This window comes from Episyrphus balteatus, chromosome 3 (genome assembly GCF_945859705.1).
Source record: "Episyrphus balteatus chromosome 3, idEpiBalt1.1, whole genome shotgun sequence".
Classification (NCBI taxonomy): Eukaryota; Metazoa; Arthropoda; class Insecta; order Diptera; family Syrphidae; genus Episyrphus; species Episyrphus balteatus.
This window is the reverse complement of record NC_079136.1, coordinates 121,530,802-121,547,855: the sequence shown is the minus strand read 5'-3', so window position 1 is coordinate 121,547,855 and position 17,054 is coordinate 121,530,802. Positions and strand designations below refer to the sequence as shown.

Genomic DNA, 17,054 nt, shown 5'->3' with positions numbered 1-17,054 from the left:
TTTTTTATCTTTATTTTTTTCTTAATTTTTTTTTTTACCAAATCTTGAATTTTAAATGATTAGTGAGTATTAAATAGCTTTATGTTACAAGAGAAAATTCAGGACCTGCAATTTTTTTATATTTAAGTCTCTTCATTTCGTAAAAAAGGGGTATTTTTTAACAAAAAAGTATTAATAACTTTATTAATTATAGAGATACAAAAAAAGTTGTGTGGCAGAGTTGTAGAGAATTTTAAAGCAAATAATCTTTTCTCAATACGTTTTTTCATAATATTGATAAAAAGTGCTCAAATCTTTAAAATTGTCATATTTTTCGTTTTTTTTTACTTTTTTGGTATGTAACTTTTTAATATTCAGAATATCGAAAAAATGTTCTTAACATAAAAGACATGAAATTTAATTGCCTACGTTTCTTGAATACACAACTTTTATGTAGGATAAATAGAAATCGAGATATTCAACAAAAACTAAAATCCAAGATGGCGGCCGAAAGGTGAATTTCGCGAGTGCGAAAAATCGGGGTAATGATATTCAGCCAATACTCTATCGAATGAGCAAACAAAATTTGGGGGTGGTACAAACATCATAAATGCACTGGACTAGTGATAAAATGCAAGAAAAGCTAAAAAGTCCAAAAAAAAAATTCTTACGTTGTTTTTCAATTTTATTTTGAAGAAGTTTCATGTTAATTTTTTCAACATTAAATCAACGTTGAACATTTTACATTTTACGTTGCGTTTTTTCCCTCAGTGTACATTCAGGCAAAATATTCTCCTTAGGTAATATTTATTCAATTTCATATAACCTGAAAAATTTAAAAGCAACGAGTACGAATTATTAGCTTCGCCCAAAGAATCATTTCGGGAACGTTGCCATAACTCAAAAATTGAAGTGGCATGAAATCCTTTGATTACTTTAAAACACTGGTTATAAAATGTTTGACTGCCAATTGCGAGTGTACATTTTACTCTTCACGTTGAATGTATAACTTAGAGTGCCCGTATAGGGCCAGTAAGTAATTTGTAAGTTATTGATAAATAGGCTAATTTTTATGAATTTTTGTTTAGTTTAAAGATGATTAAAAAATAAAAATTAATTTAAAATCACGTTGAATGTATAAAAAAGAAATAGAAAGAAAAATTGCGTCTAGCATTGAAAATTCTGCATTAAGTTTAGAATCTTTACATCGAACACGTAAAAAATCATTTAATTTTAAATCAAAAACATTCAATTTTACATATAAATATGTAATATTAAAAAAAGAGTTCCCGAAATGACTTCTTTTGCACTTGATTCTAAAAAAGAAATAAAGAAATCAGTAGATGCGTTCGTTTTCTTATTTCAAACTAGGTACATCATCTATAGCTATACAACACTCTTCACAAAAAAACAAAAATCACTTATTTTCTATTCAAAAGAGCATCAGATTTATATTCCGTAATAAAAAAGAAAATTAAAAAGAACAGAGGGAATAATTAACTATGCTCAACCCCATTTTGGGTCAGACAAGAAGATTGTTTAATATTAATGCCATCTATCCCAACTAATACAAGCACACAATTCCCATGTCCATTGACATAGATTTTTTTGATATGAATAGTAAATGAAAAAATTAACTTTTTTAGAATCCTTTATTCATTTAAAGAGCATTTTGGAATATTTTTTTTTAAACTCACTTTTCAAAATATTCAAAATCAATAAAATAATTATATTAAATTTACTTTTTACTCATCTTCAAAAACGTCCTGTAACAAAAAAAAAAATACAATGAATGTTTTCAATAAGAAAACATAAAATTACACAACTTTCACTCTCCCTTCTCTTCGTTTTTCCTTTCACCGAATTTGTAAGCAAACAAAATAATATGAAAAACACGGAAATGCTCTTGATCCACAACTAATTCTGAAAAAAAACTACTTACTTCCGGATACATCAACAATGAGAATTTTTCACCAATATTTTTTGAGAAGATGAGAATTTAAGAGACAACAAAAGCCCCCACCCCGAAAGCAGCGTATTCGATTTTTGAGACTTTGTAACTTTTTCCTTTTTTACATGCCAAAAAAATTGAATTATAAGCTTTTATCCTTCCTTCTTTCTTTCCTATATTTAAAAGGACATTTAATTTTTTGCAAAAAAACAATTACAACAACAATAAAATAGAAAAGAAAAAAAACCTGAGAACAACTGCACTCGACAACGGTTTAAAACTATCTGAACTTAAGTAGCTGGCCTTTAGCTGCAAGATGAGTTCAAAAAAATAAATTGCATCAACAAAAATTCAACCGCGCCCCACAGTTTTTCACCCACCACAAGAAAAAAAAAAAAAAAAAAAAAAATAACCAAACCAAACTAAACCAAAAAAAAAAAAGCTCGAAAAGAACCTACTTTTTTAAATCAGGACATTCGACCAACGACCGTAGGCTGAAACCAGATCACAGGGTAGTCGTTTTAGGAATTCAATATGACAGTAATGAATTAAAATTACTTAACCGATACCTAAGATGACAAAAAAGTTGATGTAAGGCCGCGTGTGAATTGCGTTAAATAGTTAACCCCGTGTACAATTTTTGACATTATTGTTTAATATTTGTCTCTGCTTCTTTTCTGCCATGAAACTCCTTTTTACTAAAAAACAAACAAAACAAAACCATCTGCAAAAAAAATTTAACCTAATTTAACCAGGTCCCAGAGCCCATTAAATTTTTAACTGGTGAAAATTTTGTATTCACCTCAATAGTGTCAAAAATTTTACACGGTGTTAACTATTACACGGTGATAACTATCACACACGGCCTAAGTAAGTAAGTTAATATAAAAAATTAGTGAGCACTAGTAAGCACGTAAAAAAATAAGTAACTAAGGCTGTGTTTGAATTGCGTTAAATAGTTAACCCCGTGTAAAATTTTTGACACTATTGAGGTGAATAAAAAAATTTCAGCTGTATGGCTTATTGTTTAATATTTTTCTCTGCCATGATACTTCTTTTTAATAAAAAAAAAAAACCAAAACAAAACAAAACCATCTGAAAAAAATTTAACCTTAATTTAACCAGGTCCCAGAGCCCATTAAATTTTTAACAGCTTAAAATTTTTTATTCACCTCAATTGAGTCAAAAATTTTACACAAAGCGCGCGCTTTAAAACATTTTCCAAACCCTTTTTTAATTTTTGGCAGAGTTTTGTAAAACAGAATTATGAAAAGCAGAATTTTTAAAAGCAGAGTTTTGTAAAACAGAATTATGAAAAACAGAATTTTGAAAAGCAGAATTTTGACCCCGGCAGAATTTTGACCCCAACCCCTTAGTAAACTACTTATAGTCGAAAAGGTGAACGTCAAGTTACTAAGCTCAAAAGATTAAAGGTAAAAATTCTTTGCAAATGGATGATAAGTTGATACTGAAAATAATTATAGGATTGCCATTTATAAATGAGAACTTCTATGTGATTACTCTTTAATTAAGGAACAATTTGTAGTTTGATCAAACAAGGAAATGTTGAAAATGAGTTAACGACTAACACCGGATTATATAAGTGAGACCCTCGCCTCGTTTATCTAGAAAATGTCGGTTGTCATCTCTAAAACATAAACAAGTACTCGGCAACCCTATTCAAATACTAAAAAAACTCAAAAAAACTTACCTTTTCAGCAAAATTTGAGATTTGAGAGCTAAAATTATGGATGAGACTTTAGGTGAGATTTTCTTATATCTAAAAAAAAAGTCGGGTGTCATCTCTCAAACTCAAACAAGTACTAGGCAAAAATGACAGTTGAAGAATTTTTAGAGTGATTTCCGGGTCACCGTTGCGCTCTGTGGGCTTTACTACAAGGGGAACATCGACCTCGATAACAAACTGAAAACATAGCAGCTAGGATGGTTGGGCGAAATGGAACTTTTATAAATATAAAGAATCGGCTAAACGATATGGATAAACCAGTTCACATAAAATTTTTAATCAAAAAAAGTTATTTCAACAAATAGTACTAAATTTAATACGAAAATTACTATTATTACTGCACTAATACTTTCGACACCACTGCATGATTGAAAAAAACGTATGTAGATAAAACGATAAGGACGACGACGACGGCGACGGCAAACGAAGACCAACGACGACACGATGCAATTACGTAAATCGTGCTTTATTACACAAACAAGAAGAATTCAACTATACTCGTTCTGCCATCTTGTTAGAGCATCCTATAGAAGTTGCATTAAACCGGAAGGAAACTGAGGAAGGAAAGAGTTCTTTTTGTGTAATCTTGCTCTGCATTCCCCCAGCAGATGCATATATGAGTACCAACGTGTACAAGTATATATGTTAACAGTAAAGAAGGAAAACAAAAATATATGTTTCCAAAGTACTATTGATTTTGTGTAACGTGGAGAGACAGAGAGAGAGAGAGAGAAATCCGGGGAAAGGTAGAGATTTGAATAAAGGATGCGGTGTTGCATCCTGTTTTCATGTGGGTGAATGGAAATGATGAGACACGACGACACATCAGGAGATTTGTTGTATATTTTCTTTTTCAACAAATAAAATGCTGCTGCTATGGCAAGGACATTTTCAGGATCACCCAGGACTCTAGATAGTGTATAGAAATGGGTAAAAAAAGGAAGAAATGGTAGAACTTTAAAAAACAGAGAGAATTTTAAAGTTGAAATACCGCGATTTTGTATGAGTCAGAAATTATCTGAAAGAGAGAGTTGAAGAGAGAGAGGGAAAGAGGGAGAACGAAATGTTTGCAAAAGTATCTGAAGGAGGTTAGTGGGTTAATTAGAACAAATATTAAGCTTATAAAGCGAGAGAGGTGAGGGTTTTTTTTTTTGTGCAGAGTTCAATGAAAAAGTTGACTACCTACTATAGAAAAGCAGAAGTTCAGCAGCATGGAAGTTGAAAAAGTTCGAAATGAGAATATTAAATAAATTGAAAAAAAAAATTGCGTGTGTGTGGGGTTAAGCCAACTAGAAGTTTAAACATACAATTGTATATAAGTTTTGTTGGCAAAAGTTAAGATTACTTGATAAGCTGGTGGTTTAAAAATAATAAAAAAAACTCTACAAGTATCTGTGTAGAGATTTTATCCTCTACAGTTAGGGTAGTTTTAAAGGAGGAACTTTTTTCCGCTAATCATAAATCCTCTACGTAATACGTTCTTTGGCTTAAAATACTTTTGGGAAGCTTAAATATTTATTGATTTCGCGATTTGGAATGCCTCATCAACAAAATAACATAAAACAAACAATAACACATTTTTATTAAAACCGAGTTATAGATAAACAATCATGACCCTAAAAGTATAATTCGTTTTTTTTTTTTTATTATATATTTTTTGAGGTTATCTTAGTTGAATGTGGTTATTATGGTTCTCTTCAAAATTGGCATCTCTCCAAAAGGATTTTTGTGGAATAAAATAATATAATCATTTGGGTATTTCACATTAAACTACCAATGGTAGACATTAACATATTATTATCTGGGTCATTTGGTTTTTTTTTTTTGTTGTCGTTCAATATTTATTATATTCTTGTGCTCTTATGTAGGTAAATTGTGTGCATTTTGATGTTAATGTAATCAGGTTAAATATAATGTACAAAGATAAATTGATTTTGGGGAAAATTGTAAGTAAAAATTAGGTTAGGTACAATTATGTACATGTTATTCCCTAAAGTGAGGTTTTTTAAAAAGTTTGATTGTTGGGAATTGAATGAAAGGGAAACTTGAAGGTTGATTATAGAATTTTAAGCATACCATATTTAAGTCATTTAAAATCGACAGATTGTACTGGATATAAAGAGAAATATAACATATAAAAAAACAGATTCAATGTTACAATTACCACCAAAGTGGTTAAATTAAACAAAGTTTTTTTTCCTTTTAGTGTTTTCAACGATAGTTTTTACATATATGAAATTGAATTGAATTTTGTCAAGAAATGTAATAGATTTTTTATTATTTTGTTTGAAAGGCAGTCTTGAAAAGAGGACCCCCGAATGCCTAAACTATAATGTGGACAATAGCTGATTAACTAAGTATAGCATAGTTTTTGGAAAACCCGGTTTTTTTTTTTGCTCGATTTGACAATGAAAAAAACATAAACTTATGCAAACAAACGTTTTTTTTTTTTCAAATTTTCGAGAAAAATCCAGGTTAACCTCTTGCCTTAAAAAAAAACATATTTTCGGATCAAAGTCTCGAAACAAGTTTTGGTTTACAGATACGAGTTCACAATGAACAGTCCTATTTTTGTATGTAGAAAAAAAATTACAAATTTATTATTTTTCATGTGAGTTTAAACAATTTTTATAGTTAGAATAAAGATTTTTATTTGTATATAGAAGGAAGTGACCAAAAAAGCCCGTATCAACATTATTATTTTTGATTTTCGAAAAATAAACAAGGTTAACCCCTTGCCTAAAAAAATACATTAAAAAAAAAAATTTCTTCCAAATTCATCGATTGAAAAAGATCTCTTTAAGCTGAAAAATAAAATTTTCTTGGGGATCTGGTTGCTGAGTTATTTGGATCTAAAAATATTTTTTTTTTTTCAGATTTTCGAAAAAAAAAAAAATCAATGAGGTCTTTCCACACTATCTCACATCATAACTTTATATCTGTCATTTTTTCAAAGTATTGGTTATCACTTGTGACTTTGACAGAATTGGAAATTTCCTTATTGGTTTAAAAAAAAAATCAGATCTATTGCACACTCAGCCTTAAACTTGCGAATTTGGTTATATTTATTTATTTTTAGTCTAATTCTATTCTACAGTTCTTCCAAAATGGTGATGTTTTTCTTACAAGACAGATCAGACGAAAGCAAATTCAGTTCCAAGAATTTCGTCGGTCAGAAACATTATCTAGAAAAAAACTTGAAAGACAATATGGAACAGACCTATTTTAATACATTTGAGTATAGGATTTAAGTCCGATATATTCACTCTCTACAAATTTTAAAATTTCCCTTTTTTAGTAGCAACTTTAAATTTAATGGAGAATGAATAAATTGGGTTCAATGCTATAAAAAAATATTTTTTGTTTTGTTTTGAAAATGTCAAAATACAATTCTGACAGAAGGGGTGTAGGAGAGTTTCATTATGTTGTCATTCTAATATAGTTGGGATGCTGTTTAAAAAAATCGCTCCCTAATTTTTTCTACACGAACTGTCAACTCCACTGGAGAATGATTGAATTTTTCAAAGGTTTGTTTTATTATATTAACGAAATAACGATCAAAGATGTTATGCTTTCCATACCATTTCGAAGAACTGTTATAAAGGTATAAAGTGACATAAGAATAGGTGTCCCATGCAGTTGTTAGTTTTTTATAACACACAATCATAATGCATTTTTTAAAAGAATTATTAAAACATCTTACCTATAAATCTAATAAAATCTCATAATCTAATTATGGACTCTTTGTGCTCACATTCTACGTTAAAAAATAAAATAAAAAAAAAATAATAATAAACCACAACAAAAAAATAAAAAATCAAAAAAAAAATTAAATTTTCGACTCACCTTGAGTTGGGACTCGCAGATCGACTTCTTTGATTTGTTCGATTCGTTTGATCGTTAACATAATGAACGATGGCCGATGTGACTTCTTTGATGGACGTCTGGATTTCTGGTGTAACAGGTTGTTCTGGTTTTGGCGACCTCTGTGCTAGTAACGATGATGCCAGCCTAAAAGTATGCAAAAACACACACAAATTACAAATTTCATTTTTTGCAAAAAAAATAAAAAAAAACCTTTCATGCGGAGTTCTAGGCTGTGATAGCTTCTCTTGACTTCTCCAACCCAAATATGGTTGTCTAAAAGAACTCCTCGTTGCCCCCGCACTACTGGTCGCCGATATGAAACTTGAATTAACCGGACCACCGCGTGAAAACGAGCCCCTCGTCGATACACTCGGTGAGGTTTGTGTTGAATTTAGATATGATGTCGACCATCTTGAGAATCCCCCACTAACATTTGGACCAACTGCTACCCCACCAGTTGAATTAGCAACACTACTTAAAGTTGTTGTTTGACCACCATGATGACTGTGCGCTGATGGACTCAATAACAATGGACTACGATCGGATCGTTGTGAACCCAATGAACTGAGTGATGTTGTTTTGGAATTTAAACCAGTCCATCGTCCCGAATCGGATGCACGTTTGCGGGTAAAATTACTGCCACCAATACCACCAACTGATTTATTATCGGATGGGGATTTTGGTGAACTTAAATTGTACTGACGGAACCAATCGGGTATGTTTAGACGCTGCAGGGAAGCTTGTACTCGTAGCTGATGTTCACTGAGACGTGTTGTATTGTCGTGGGATTTTTGGAGTTCATTTTCAGGTGGCTGTAAAGTGAGAAAAAAGGGAAACAAATTAGTAAAGAAGAATAAATAATCTAAAAGAGATTAATTAAAATAGAGCCTCAAAGTATGCAGCAGAATTTGTGTAGAATGTTAAGATCTTATTGATATTGCACTAAAATTCGCTTGTCAAGGCAAGATAGTTTATATTATGCCTCCCCAAATTTATTTTGGTGGCTTAACCCTCTGTCGGCACACGGGTGCGAATTTTGCAGGACAAAAATAAAAGGTGTTCACAAAAAAGTGTCTTTATATGGGTGAAAATACCTTTTTTTGAAATTGTGAATACAATATTCGAATTCCTCGGAAAATTCTACATCAATTTCATATATGATTCTCTATAAAATAGTGAGACAAAAAAAAGTTCTAGCGACATGAAAAAGTATACACCAAATTCGCAAAAAAGAGGTGTGGCTACAGAGGGTTAAAAAAAACTAAGATTGATTTGATGAGAATTACTCCTCAAAGTGTGCAGCACATTTTTATTATGACGATATTTGTAGAAAATGCTCTTAAAACCATTGAAGGCTCTAGAAAAATAATTTGATACTAAAATAGATTTATGTTGGGAAACAGAGCCTCAAAGTATGCAGCACAATTTGTTTAGAAGTAAAGATCTTATTGAGTTTGCGCTTAAATTCGCTTGTCAAGGCCAGAGAGTTTAAATTATGCCTCCGCAAAATTATTTTGATGTGCCTTAAAGATGTGATAAAAATTAAGCCTCGAAGTATGTAGCACATTTTCATTATGACGATATTTATAGAAAATGCACTTAAAATCATTGAAGGCTATACAAAATTTTTTTCGCCACCGCATTGCTGAGGGACTTTTGCTAAATATATCTCTTTTTGAAGTTTTTAAAGGCAGTGTTGAATAGAAGAAGCTCAATTTGACAGCAGCTTTCAAATATTTTGTATTCTTATTTTTTACCTGTTGATGATTTCGAGTTATAGTTTGAAGTTCCTGATTCTAATATGGAATTTTGGATTGCATGTTAAAAAAAAAAACCGCTCTATTATAGTAAATAAAAAGAAATTGAACACTATCTATCAAAAAAGATGATGCATGATTTAAAAAAAGCCGCTGTACAGTCGAAGAGTAGCAATAAAGTAAACAACAAGCCACAATGAAACAATTAGAATGCTTTTTTTTTTTTTTCAAAAGTATGGTTGAGCAACAGGGTTCAACAAAAAAAAAAAACCGCTGTAAAGTAATTGATTAGCAAAAAAGTAGAAAATTGGACAAGTTTGTTCAAGTCCTAAATTTTCTCTCAAAAAAGAAGAGTGAACACAACCGCTGTATAAAAAGAAAAACCGCTGTACACAAAAACAAAATCAAAAAACAAGAAAAAATATTTTTTTTTTGTACAAGTAAAATTAATTTTATTCACAGGAAATTCACAAAATTAAAGTAAATTTTTACAAAATCAACTTTTAATTTCAAGCCCCATCTTCTTCTTCAAACCTGAATGCCCTTATTTTTACTCAGTTGTTCCAAAATAACATTCATTTGATTGCTGCATGATGATAGGCAAGTTTCAGCATACAATGACAAGAAATACAAAAAACTCTCCAACTGTTGAGCGGAACAATTCTCAAAACCTGTCTTGGCAATAATCTGAATTGATCTGACAATATTGTGCAATTTCCTCACATAAGGCCTTCCATGGTATTTGTCCAAAACACTTGTGGTAAATCCAGCTGGGGTAGTACAGGTGGTCTTCATGTCAGTTTCGAGATTCTGTAGTTTATGTTGTTGACGACGAATGGTTTCAATCATTTTGTCCACAGTCATGGAATCGGTTGGTGGCAGGGGTTTTGGCATTTTGATGTTTTTCTCTGATTTTCCTAAAACAAAGGTGTCACTGGTGGGCGATGTGGTCTTTTTCTTTCCAAACATCTTATCCAATGGTTCGTTTTCATATTCAAAGGTGAACATTTCGGGACTTCCGGTCGATGCGAATGAAGCCGCTGATGATCTTTCTCCTCCACTTTGCATCGATGCCATATCAAAGTAATTGCCACCATAAGGGCTAAATGACAATCTTCCAATTTCACTGACTTCAAAACTATCCGAGTCAAATTCCGATGGATCAAAGTCACTTGTTTTAAATGGTGTCGAATTGCGGGAACTGCTGGGCCAGGTGAATTTATTGCAATCATTACTTTTGCCATTCAATCCTATAAGCATGCTATAACTGCTTTCAATGGAGAATTTCGGTCCAGGACTAACCGGATCGGGAATTTTGGAGAATTCAACATCGTCAACCCCGAATGAAAGTTGACGACGTCCATCTTTGATTTGTGAATCACGAATAAAGGTGAAGATATCCTTGACTCGGTCTGGAGAGATGAAATTACCTTGGAACGGAACAGCTAAGTCTCCACTGGCAAACCAATAATGGGAGACTCCATCGATTTTTGGTAGATTCTTGCTGATATCTTCATTGACAGCTGCTTCTTTGGGTGAATACTTCAAATCATCGATTCCAAAATGTACCATTTTTGTTTCAGCACTCTTCTGGCTGAAGATGTCCGACAGAAGACTCAAACGATCTTTGGGATTTTCACATATTTCCATTGAAAGTGTGAGATCATCGATTGTAATCCAAAATGAAGATTTCCTGTTACGACAAACGTCATCGGTTGATGGTGTTGTTGGTGGATCAAAGACATCATCATCGACATCTGGCGAATCGGGTTTCTTCAATTGTTGTTGTTGTTCTTCACGAATGACATCCATTACAATTGAACTACGTCGGCTTTCCGAATCAGCCAAAGACCGCCGACGACCGCTGTTAGATTGCACAGGACTGAAAACTGTATGCCATGATGTTTTCTTCACCGGAGTAATCTTGCATCCACTCGAGTTCAAATTATTCTTCACAGGAGTCGAGTAAGCTGTTGGTGTCTGAGTACCTTCAGACATTCTACGTTCCAGTTCTGCATTCAGTTTGATGAAAAGTGGAGACTTTTCTTGCATTGGACTTACCGAAAATGTAGCCGATGTTTTATGATTGATTCGAGCAGGACTATAACCAGTTGATGCAGTTTCAAAACCTTGATCTTCAAATTTAGATTCATTGATATCTTGTTGAAGTTTTGTTGATTTTCCTTTTCTTGGTGGTTTAGCTGGAGCTTCACTCTTGTTACTTAGAATACTGTCAGTTTTTTGTGATGGTGAAGACATCACCGTTAAAGTGTAGGCATTTCGAATCTTCCGTGGTGAGTTCATAAAATCCAAAAATGCTTCATCAACTTCGAAGCTATTTTGAGCTGATAGCGAAGGTGAATCTTTGAAGATAAGTTTCTTGCCTTTAGTTGGATCAGTTAGTAAATTAGTTGGTTTCTTAGGCTTCTGTTGTGGTGGCTGATGGTTATCAAGTTGTTGTTTGGCATCGGAATCAGAGTCAGTAGTTGAGAGAGGAAGTTTCTCAACAATTGAAGCATCTTTCTTCCAGGTGAGAGTAGCACGCTTGGTCTTCTTCTTGCGTGGTGGACGTACGGGCTTGAGAAATTCGAAATCAGCATCAGGTGATTCTTTAGCTTGATCTGTTTGTGATTCATCAGTGTTGACTTTGGAACTTGGCATTGTCAGAAGACTGCTATCACTCTCCGATGGATCTTGATTGATGAAGACTGATTTAGATAGATTATCTACGGGTTCTTCTTTGGTGGAGATTTCTACTTTGACTTCTGCTTTGATGACTTCAGATTCGAGACTTTCATCATTCTTCAGGGTTGTATCAGTTTCGATATTTTCTTCCGGTTCTACATTAGTATTATCTTCTTGTGATTCTTCTTTCTTTGGAGACTTTTCTTCTTGAGATTGAATGGAAAAACTAAAACCATGACGTTCCTTCATCCAATCGTAGAAAAGTTTTTCCAAATTCGGATTCTGAGTGAATTTCCTTGAATTGCTTCGTTCTGGACGAGTACGACGGATCTTCTTCGGTGGTGCATAGGCTTCGATTGGAATTGATGACGAAATTTGATTATTAGAGCGTTTCATCGATGGACAGACGACCACAGTTGTAGGTGATATTTTCCTTCGAATAACTGGAGCTTTTGTTGTTGAATCAGCTTTGTTCGGTGATGGCTTGAGAACCACTGTTAGAGTGCTAAGATGAACAGGATCTTCTTTGATTTCTTCAGTCTTTGTATCGATTTCATGAATTGAAGATGCTGTTGGTTTCTTTTCCAAAGGTTTAGCCAAAGCAGCTTGAGAAACTGTCTGCCTTGGGAAGATGATTTTAGCTTCAAGTTCCCTTGCCAAATTCATTACGGTTTCTTGCTTCTCTTGTAGAACCTCACCAACTGCTGGATCTTCATTTTGATTCTTCTCCATAGCTGATTTGAATTCTTCCGGATCGATTGTAAATTCAGGATTCTTCAAAGACATCTCCTTCATAAACTTATTAAAGAGTAAAGCTTTATCTTTGACTGATAGTTTGGTGAAAACTTCCTCAGGAATCAAGCAACCAGTTTGTTTGATTGGACGCTTGCTAAGTCTTGGACTTGGTTTTGGAGTTGGCTTCGGACTGGATCTTGGAGTTGCAACATGACGATATGCTGGTGGAACCTTGGTACGAGCTTTTGGTTGAGGTGGCTTCATTGCTGGTTCTGGTGAAAGTTCATTCGAAAATCGTTGGTCGGTACCTTTTGTCATTTGTGTAATCATTCCGTTGAACATTTCAGCAATTTTTTGTACCTTTGATTTGACACTTTTCTTGTTGTTGTTGTTGGGTTTGAGAGATTTTTCCCATTTACTTGGTTTATCTTCCTGGGGTTTGTTGAATCTGGATGCTGGAACTGGCTTAAGATCATTGCGTGTTAACTCGAAATATCTCTTATCCCATTCTTCCTGGGTTAAATTGAGATCTTGTGGCTTAAGATCGTTTCGAATGATCTGGAAATATCTATCTTCCCATTCCTTGAGAGTAAGATTCAGATCAATTGGCTTGAGATATTGATGATTTGCACGAGCTTGTTTGCCATCGAGGATTGATCGAAGATTTCTAGATTTGAAATTATATTCATTGAGCTCCCTTGGAATTGGCTCATTCGAGGACTTAAAATCGTTCTTTGGAGAGTTTTCCTTATTAAAGTTCTGATCAATCAAATCTAGATCACTCAACTTAACGAATTTTCTCTTCGGATCAAGTTGGCCATTATTCGAAGCCTTGCAATAACTACCACTTGGAGCACTTGATTGTTTACGAATCGACTTCAGATCACTTGGTTTGATGTTGGTGAAAGTTTGATTCTTCAATGGAGACTTCATTGGCTGGTCCTTATCAGTTTTCTTGGTTAAACCGAATGACTTCTTTACAGCTCCAGTACTTGGTAATGGTCCTTCGACATTCTGCTCACTTCTTTCCGACGGCTTCTTTACATCTTGATCACTATCGACTTGAACGTCTTCTTCAAAATACTTCATCAATTGCTCCATACTTGCTGATTTCGAGAGAAAAGATTGTTCTCCATCATTTCGAGATGATAGCAAATCATCATCGGTAACAATAGTACTAGCTTCGAATATTTCTTCATTGGTTAAAACGGCTTTCTTTAACCAACGATCTCTTTGACGTTCTTCACACTTTTTGATCCTTTCGGAACATTCGAGAAAAGTTGTTAGATCTTCTTCACAAAATGAATTGGTATTAACGATAAGAGATGAAGATGCCATAGTTAAATTGATAATTCAAATTTTTTTCACTGATACGAAAGTTATAGTTTTTGATATTTAATATCTCTGACTAGTTGTTCACTAACTGGTGAATATTACTTTGTAACTGATTTTACTTTTCACAATACTTGAGTTTATATAGGAAGAAAAGGATCTTCGCAGGTAGTCGATATAAGTAATAAGGATGTTATGTGTGAGATAATTGCGCTAATTCGCGAAAGTAATTAGGCAATTTGCATATCTACCTGTGGTATGGGAATGATCTTTTATGAGGATAGACATGTGATTAAGTTTAAAGGTGTTATAAAATTCGTGGAACAAAATTTTTGGATTTACCAAATTTATCGGATTTCTTTGATATATTCAGAAATATATGGAAGCAGATATTAATGTTGGTGACAGGATGTCTGAAGGAGGCGTTAACAGGTTCATTTTTTCTCTAAGAAAAAGTTGCAAAACTTATTTCGTAGAAGAAGTTCGGTAATGTTCTGGAAACATAGAAATTGAAAGAAATTTTGAAATTTGAAGAAATGAGGAAACAGCAATTAATATCGCCGCCGGGATGTCTGAAGGCGGTAACAGGTTAAAAACTTGTACTTTTATGGAATTATTGCTTCTTTTTTTTTGTTAGAAGAACATTAAAAATAATAGAAATAAAGTTTACTAGTGAATTTTTTCTTAAAAAATTTTGCAAAGATCATTTGCTTAAAAAAAATGTCCCTAAAATGATGCCAAGTCTTTCTTTTATTTAATCGCTTGAAAACAAATAATTTTTGATAAAAAAATTAAGCAGCATAAAGATGGTGGGAAAATTTGGGATGATGGGTATAAGAAAGGCGAAAATATATTGCCTACAAACAATTTGGGGTGGACGAAAAAGTGGGGTAGAAGTAAAAAATCATGTTTTTTTTAAATTTTCTGTGAAAAGTAGACCTCCTATAATAGTAAAAAGTAATAGCCTATTTTTCAATCAAAAAAGTTACCGAAATTTTTTTTTGATTTTTGAAAAATTTGGGATGCCGGGTTTTAGATTAAAAACTTTTTATTTAAGAAAAACTATAATTTGATGTCAGAAAATTTTTCGGAAGAATTGAAAAAATAGAAAAACGATTTTTTTAAATCGATTTTTAAGAACTGCTCTATATCGTTTAAAGTTTTTAAGATATCGAATTTTAAACTCTATTTTTGTGATATTGGTGAAGAAAGATTTCAATTTGAGACCATTTATCAGCTATGCAACGTAACCATTCAACTATTTTAACTTTGTTTTTTAAAGTTTTTAGCATTTTGTCATGCAATGAGAGCATCTTGGCTGCTTCCTGAGGTTTAAATGAAACAAGGTTTACAACCAAGTTCATATAGGCTAGAGTTATACGGTGCTTTAATAGTGCTACAATTCCTTTGTTTTTACTTTCATTTGAAATATTTTTTAATTTTATTTTGTTTCTTAGTGAGGCGGCTTAGCATCTAAATCGTGTACTTTGTAATAAAAGCATGAAATTTATATCATTGGTAGTATTCAATATAAGAGTTATTTTGAGATATTGGGCCACCTTGTATTCCATCCAGGAGGGTAGATACAAGAGCTTTTCTGTGTTGCACCCGCATTGTTGCAATACATTGATAATACATGATTTCGAGGGAATTTTTAACACCCGATCGAATAAAGTCAATACTAAAAATATCTGGACCGCCATGTAAAAACTTATTGCACTTTTTATAAATAGTTATATACTTAAAGAACAAGAGCCAAAATATTACCAACTACAAATGAGGACATATTTTATTATTTTTTTCTATGTTACCTATATGAAACGTTCACACGAAATTTTATCAACCTACCACTTTTTTTCAAGAAGTACTTGGTAATATTCTGAATCTTGCTCTTTGAATAAAAGACAATTCATAAAGTGTCCAATAACTTTTTACATGATGGTCGAGACATTTTGGTATTGATTTTATTCGATCGGTCGTTAGAAAATACCTCGAGATCATATATCATATTTTTTGTAACTTCAAAATTCGATATCTCAAAAACCTTAAACGTTAGAGCAGTTCTGATACTAGATTCGAATTAAAAAAAAAAAAAACAAAGTCCATTAGAGGAGTATAATTTGGTTTCTATGGCTTTTTCCGTTTCATATTTATTCAATTTTCACAATACTTTCTGAAATAATTGTAGTGTAGTTTATTTACCTAGATAGTCTTAAATAAAAGGATTTTATCAAAAACACGGCATCCAAAAATTTGAAATTTGTGTTTTGCTAAAAAATTATTCAAAATAAGAAAAACACAGAAAAAGCTTACATAGTTGAAACCAAGTTTTGTTACTTTCGCATTTTATTCACTATTTTTCAGGTTATACAGCTATTCCTGGATGTGTACTCTATTGATAAGCATATTAAACTTTTGAAAAGCCAAATTTACCGGAAATGTGTAAAATAGGCTACCGATGCATGTTCAAAACGACATTTATTTTGCAAAGATAGAAAACCCTTGAGAAGTAATTTGAAACAATTTAATTAATGGTTCTAGTAAACCAAACAAATTTGAACGGTTATGCTCAGCTCATGTTGGGTTTTAAGTACCCTGATAAGGAAAATAACGAATAGGTATCGAAACATTTTTAAAAATAATAATTTTTTTTTTGGTAAATCAGATCAGTTTAAAAAAAAAAAAAAAAAAAATATCTTTAGAAGAGTTAGCAGTCCCTTGGCTTGAAAAATCTACAAATTTTCTTCTGCTTAATCATGTGCCTAAGTCGTGGAGACAGAAAATCGTGGTCTTCATTCCCAAATTTCATGAATCCGCAAAAAAAACTTTTTGGCGACTTGGAGCGATTCTTAGAAAACTCTATCTGTCTTCTAGCCTCTAGTGTCATTTCTGACAATATTTTGAGCTGGAAGGTTAACACCAAAGAACGGGTTAAAAAGGTGAGCATTGCCTTTTATGTCTAAGGAAACCCTTTGGAAAAAATAGTTTTAATATTTCGGAA

At 32.6% G+C, this 17,054-nt stretch overlaps 2 protein-coding genes across 4 annotated transcripts in view; both read right to left on the bottom strand.

The window, feature by feature from the left end:
* LOC129913906 (probable serine/threonine-protein kinase DDB_G0267686) overlaps positions 1 to 17,054 on the bottom strand; it is a 155,865-nt gene that overhangs the window by 12,843 nt on the left and 125,968 nt on the right. For all 3 annotated transcript variants that reach the window (XM_055992878.1, XM_055992879.1, XM_055992880.1), the window contains exons 4-5: positions 7,755 to 8,356; positions 7,524 to 7,688 (exon numbers count right to left, since the gene is read on the bottom strand). In XM_055992878.1, coding sequence (XP_055848853.1) covers positions 7,524 to 7,688; positions 7,755 to 8,356 — 767 coding nt within the window. The remainder of the gene's footprint in view (positions 1 to 7,523; positions 7,689 to 7,754; positions 8,357 to 17,054) is intronic.
* On the bottom strand, positions 9,725 to 14,796 carry LOC129913907 (uncharacterized). Its single transcript, XM_055992881.1, has one exon. It carries the CDS (start codon positions 14,057 to 14,059, stop codon positions 9,830 to 9,832), a length of 4,230 nt encoding a protein of 1,409 aa, XP_055848856.1. The 5' UTR covers positions 14,060 to 14,796; the 3' UTR covers positions 9,725 to 9,829.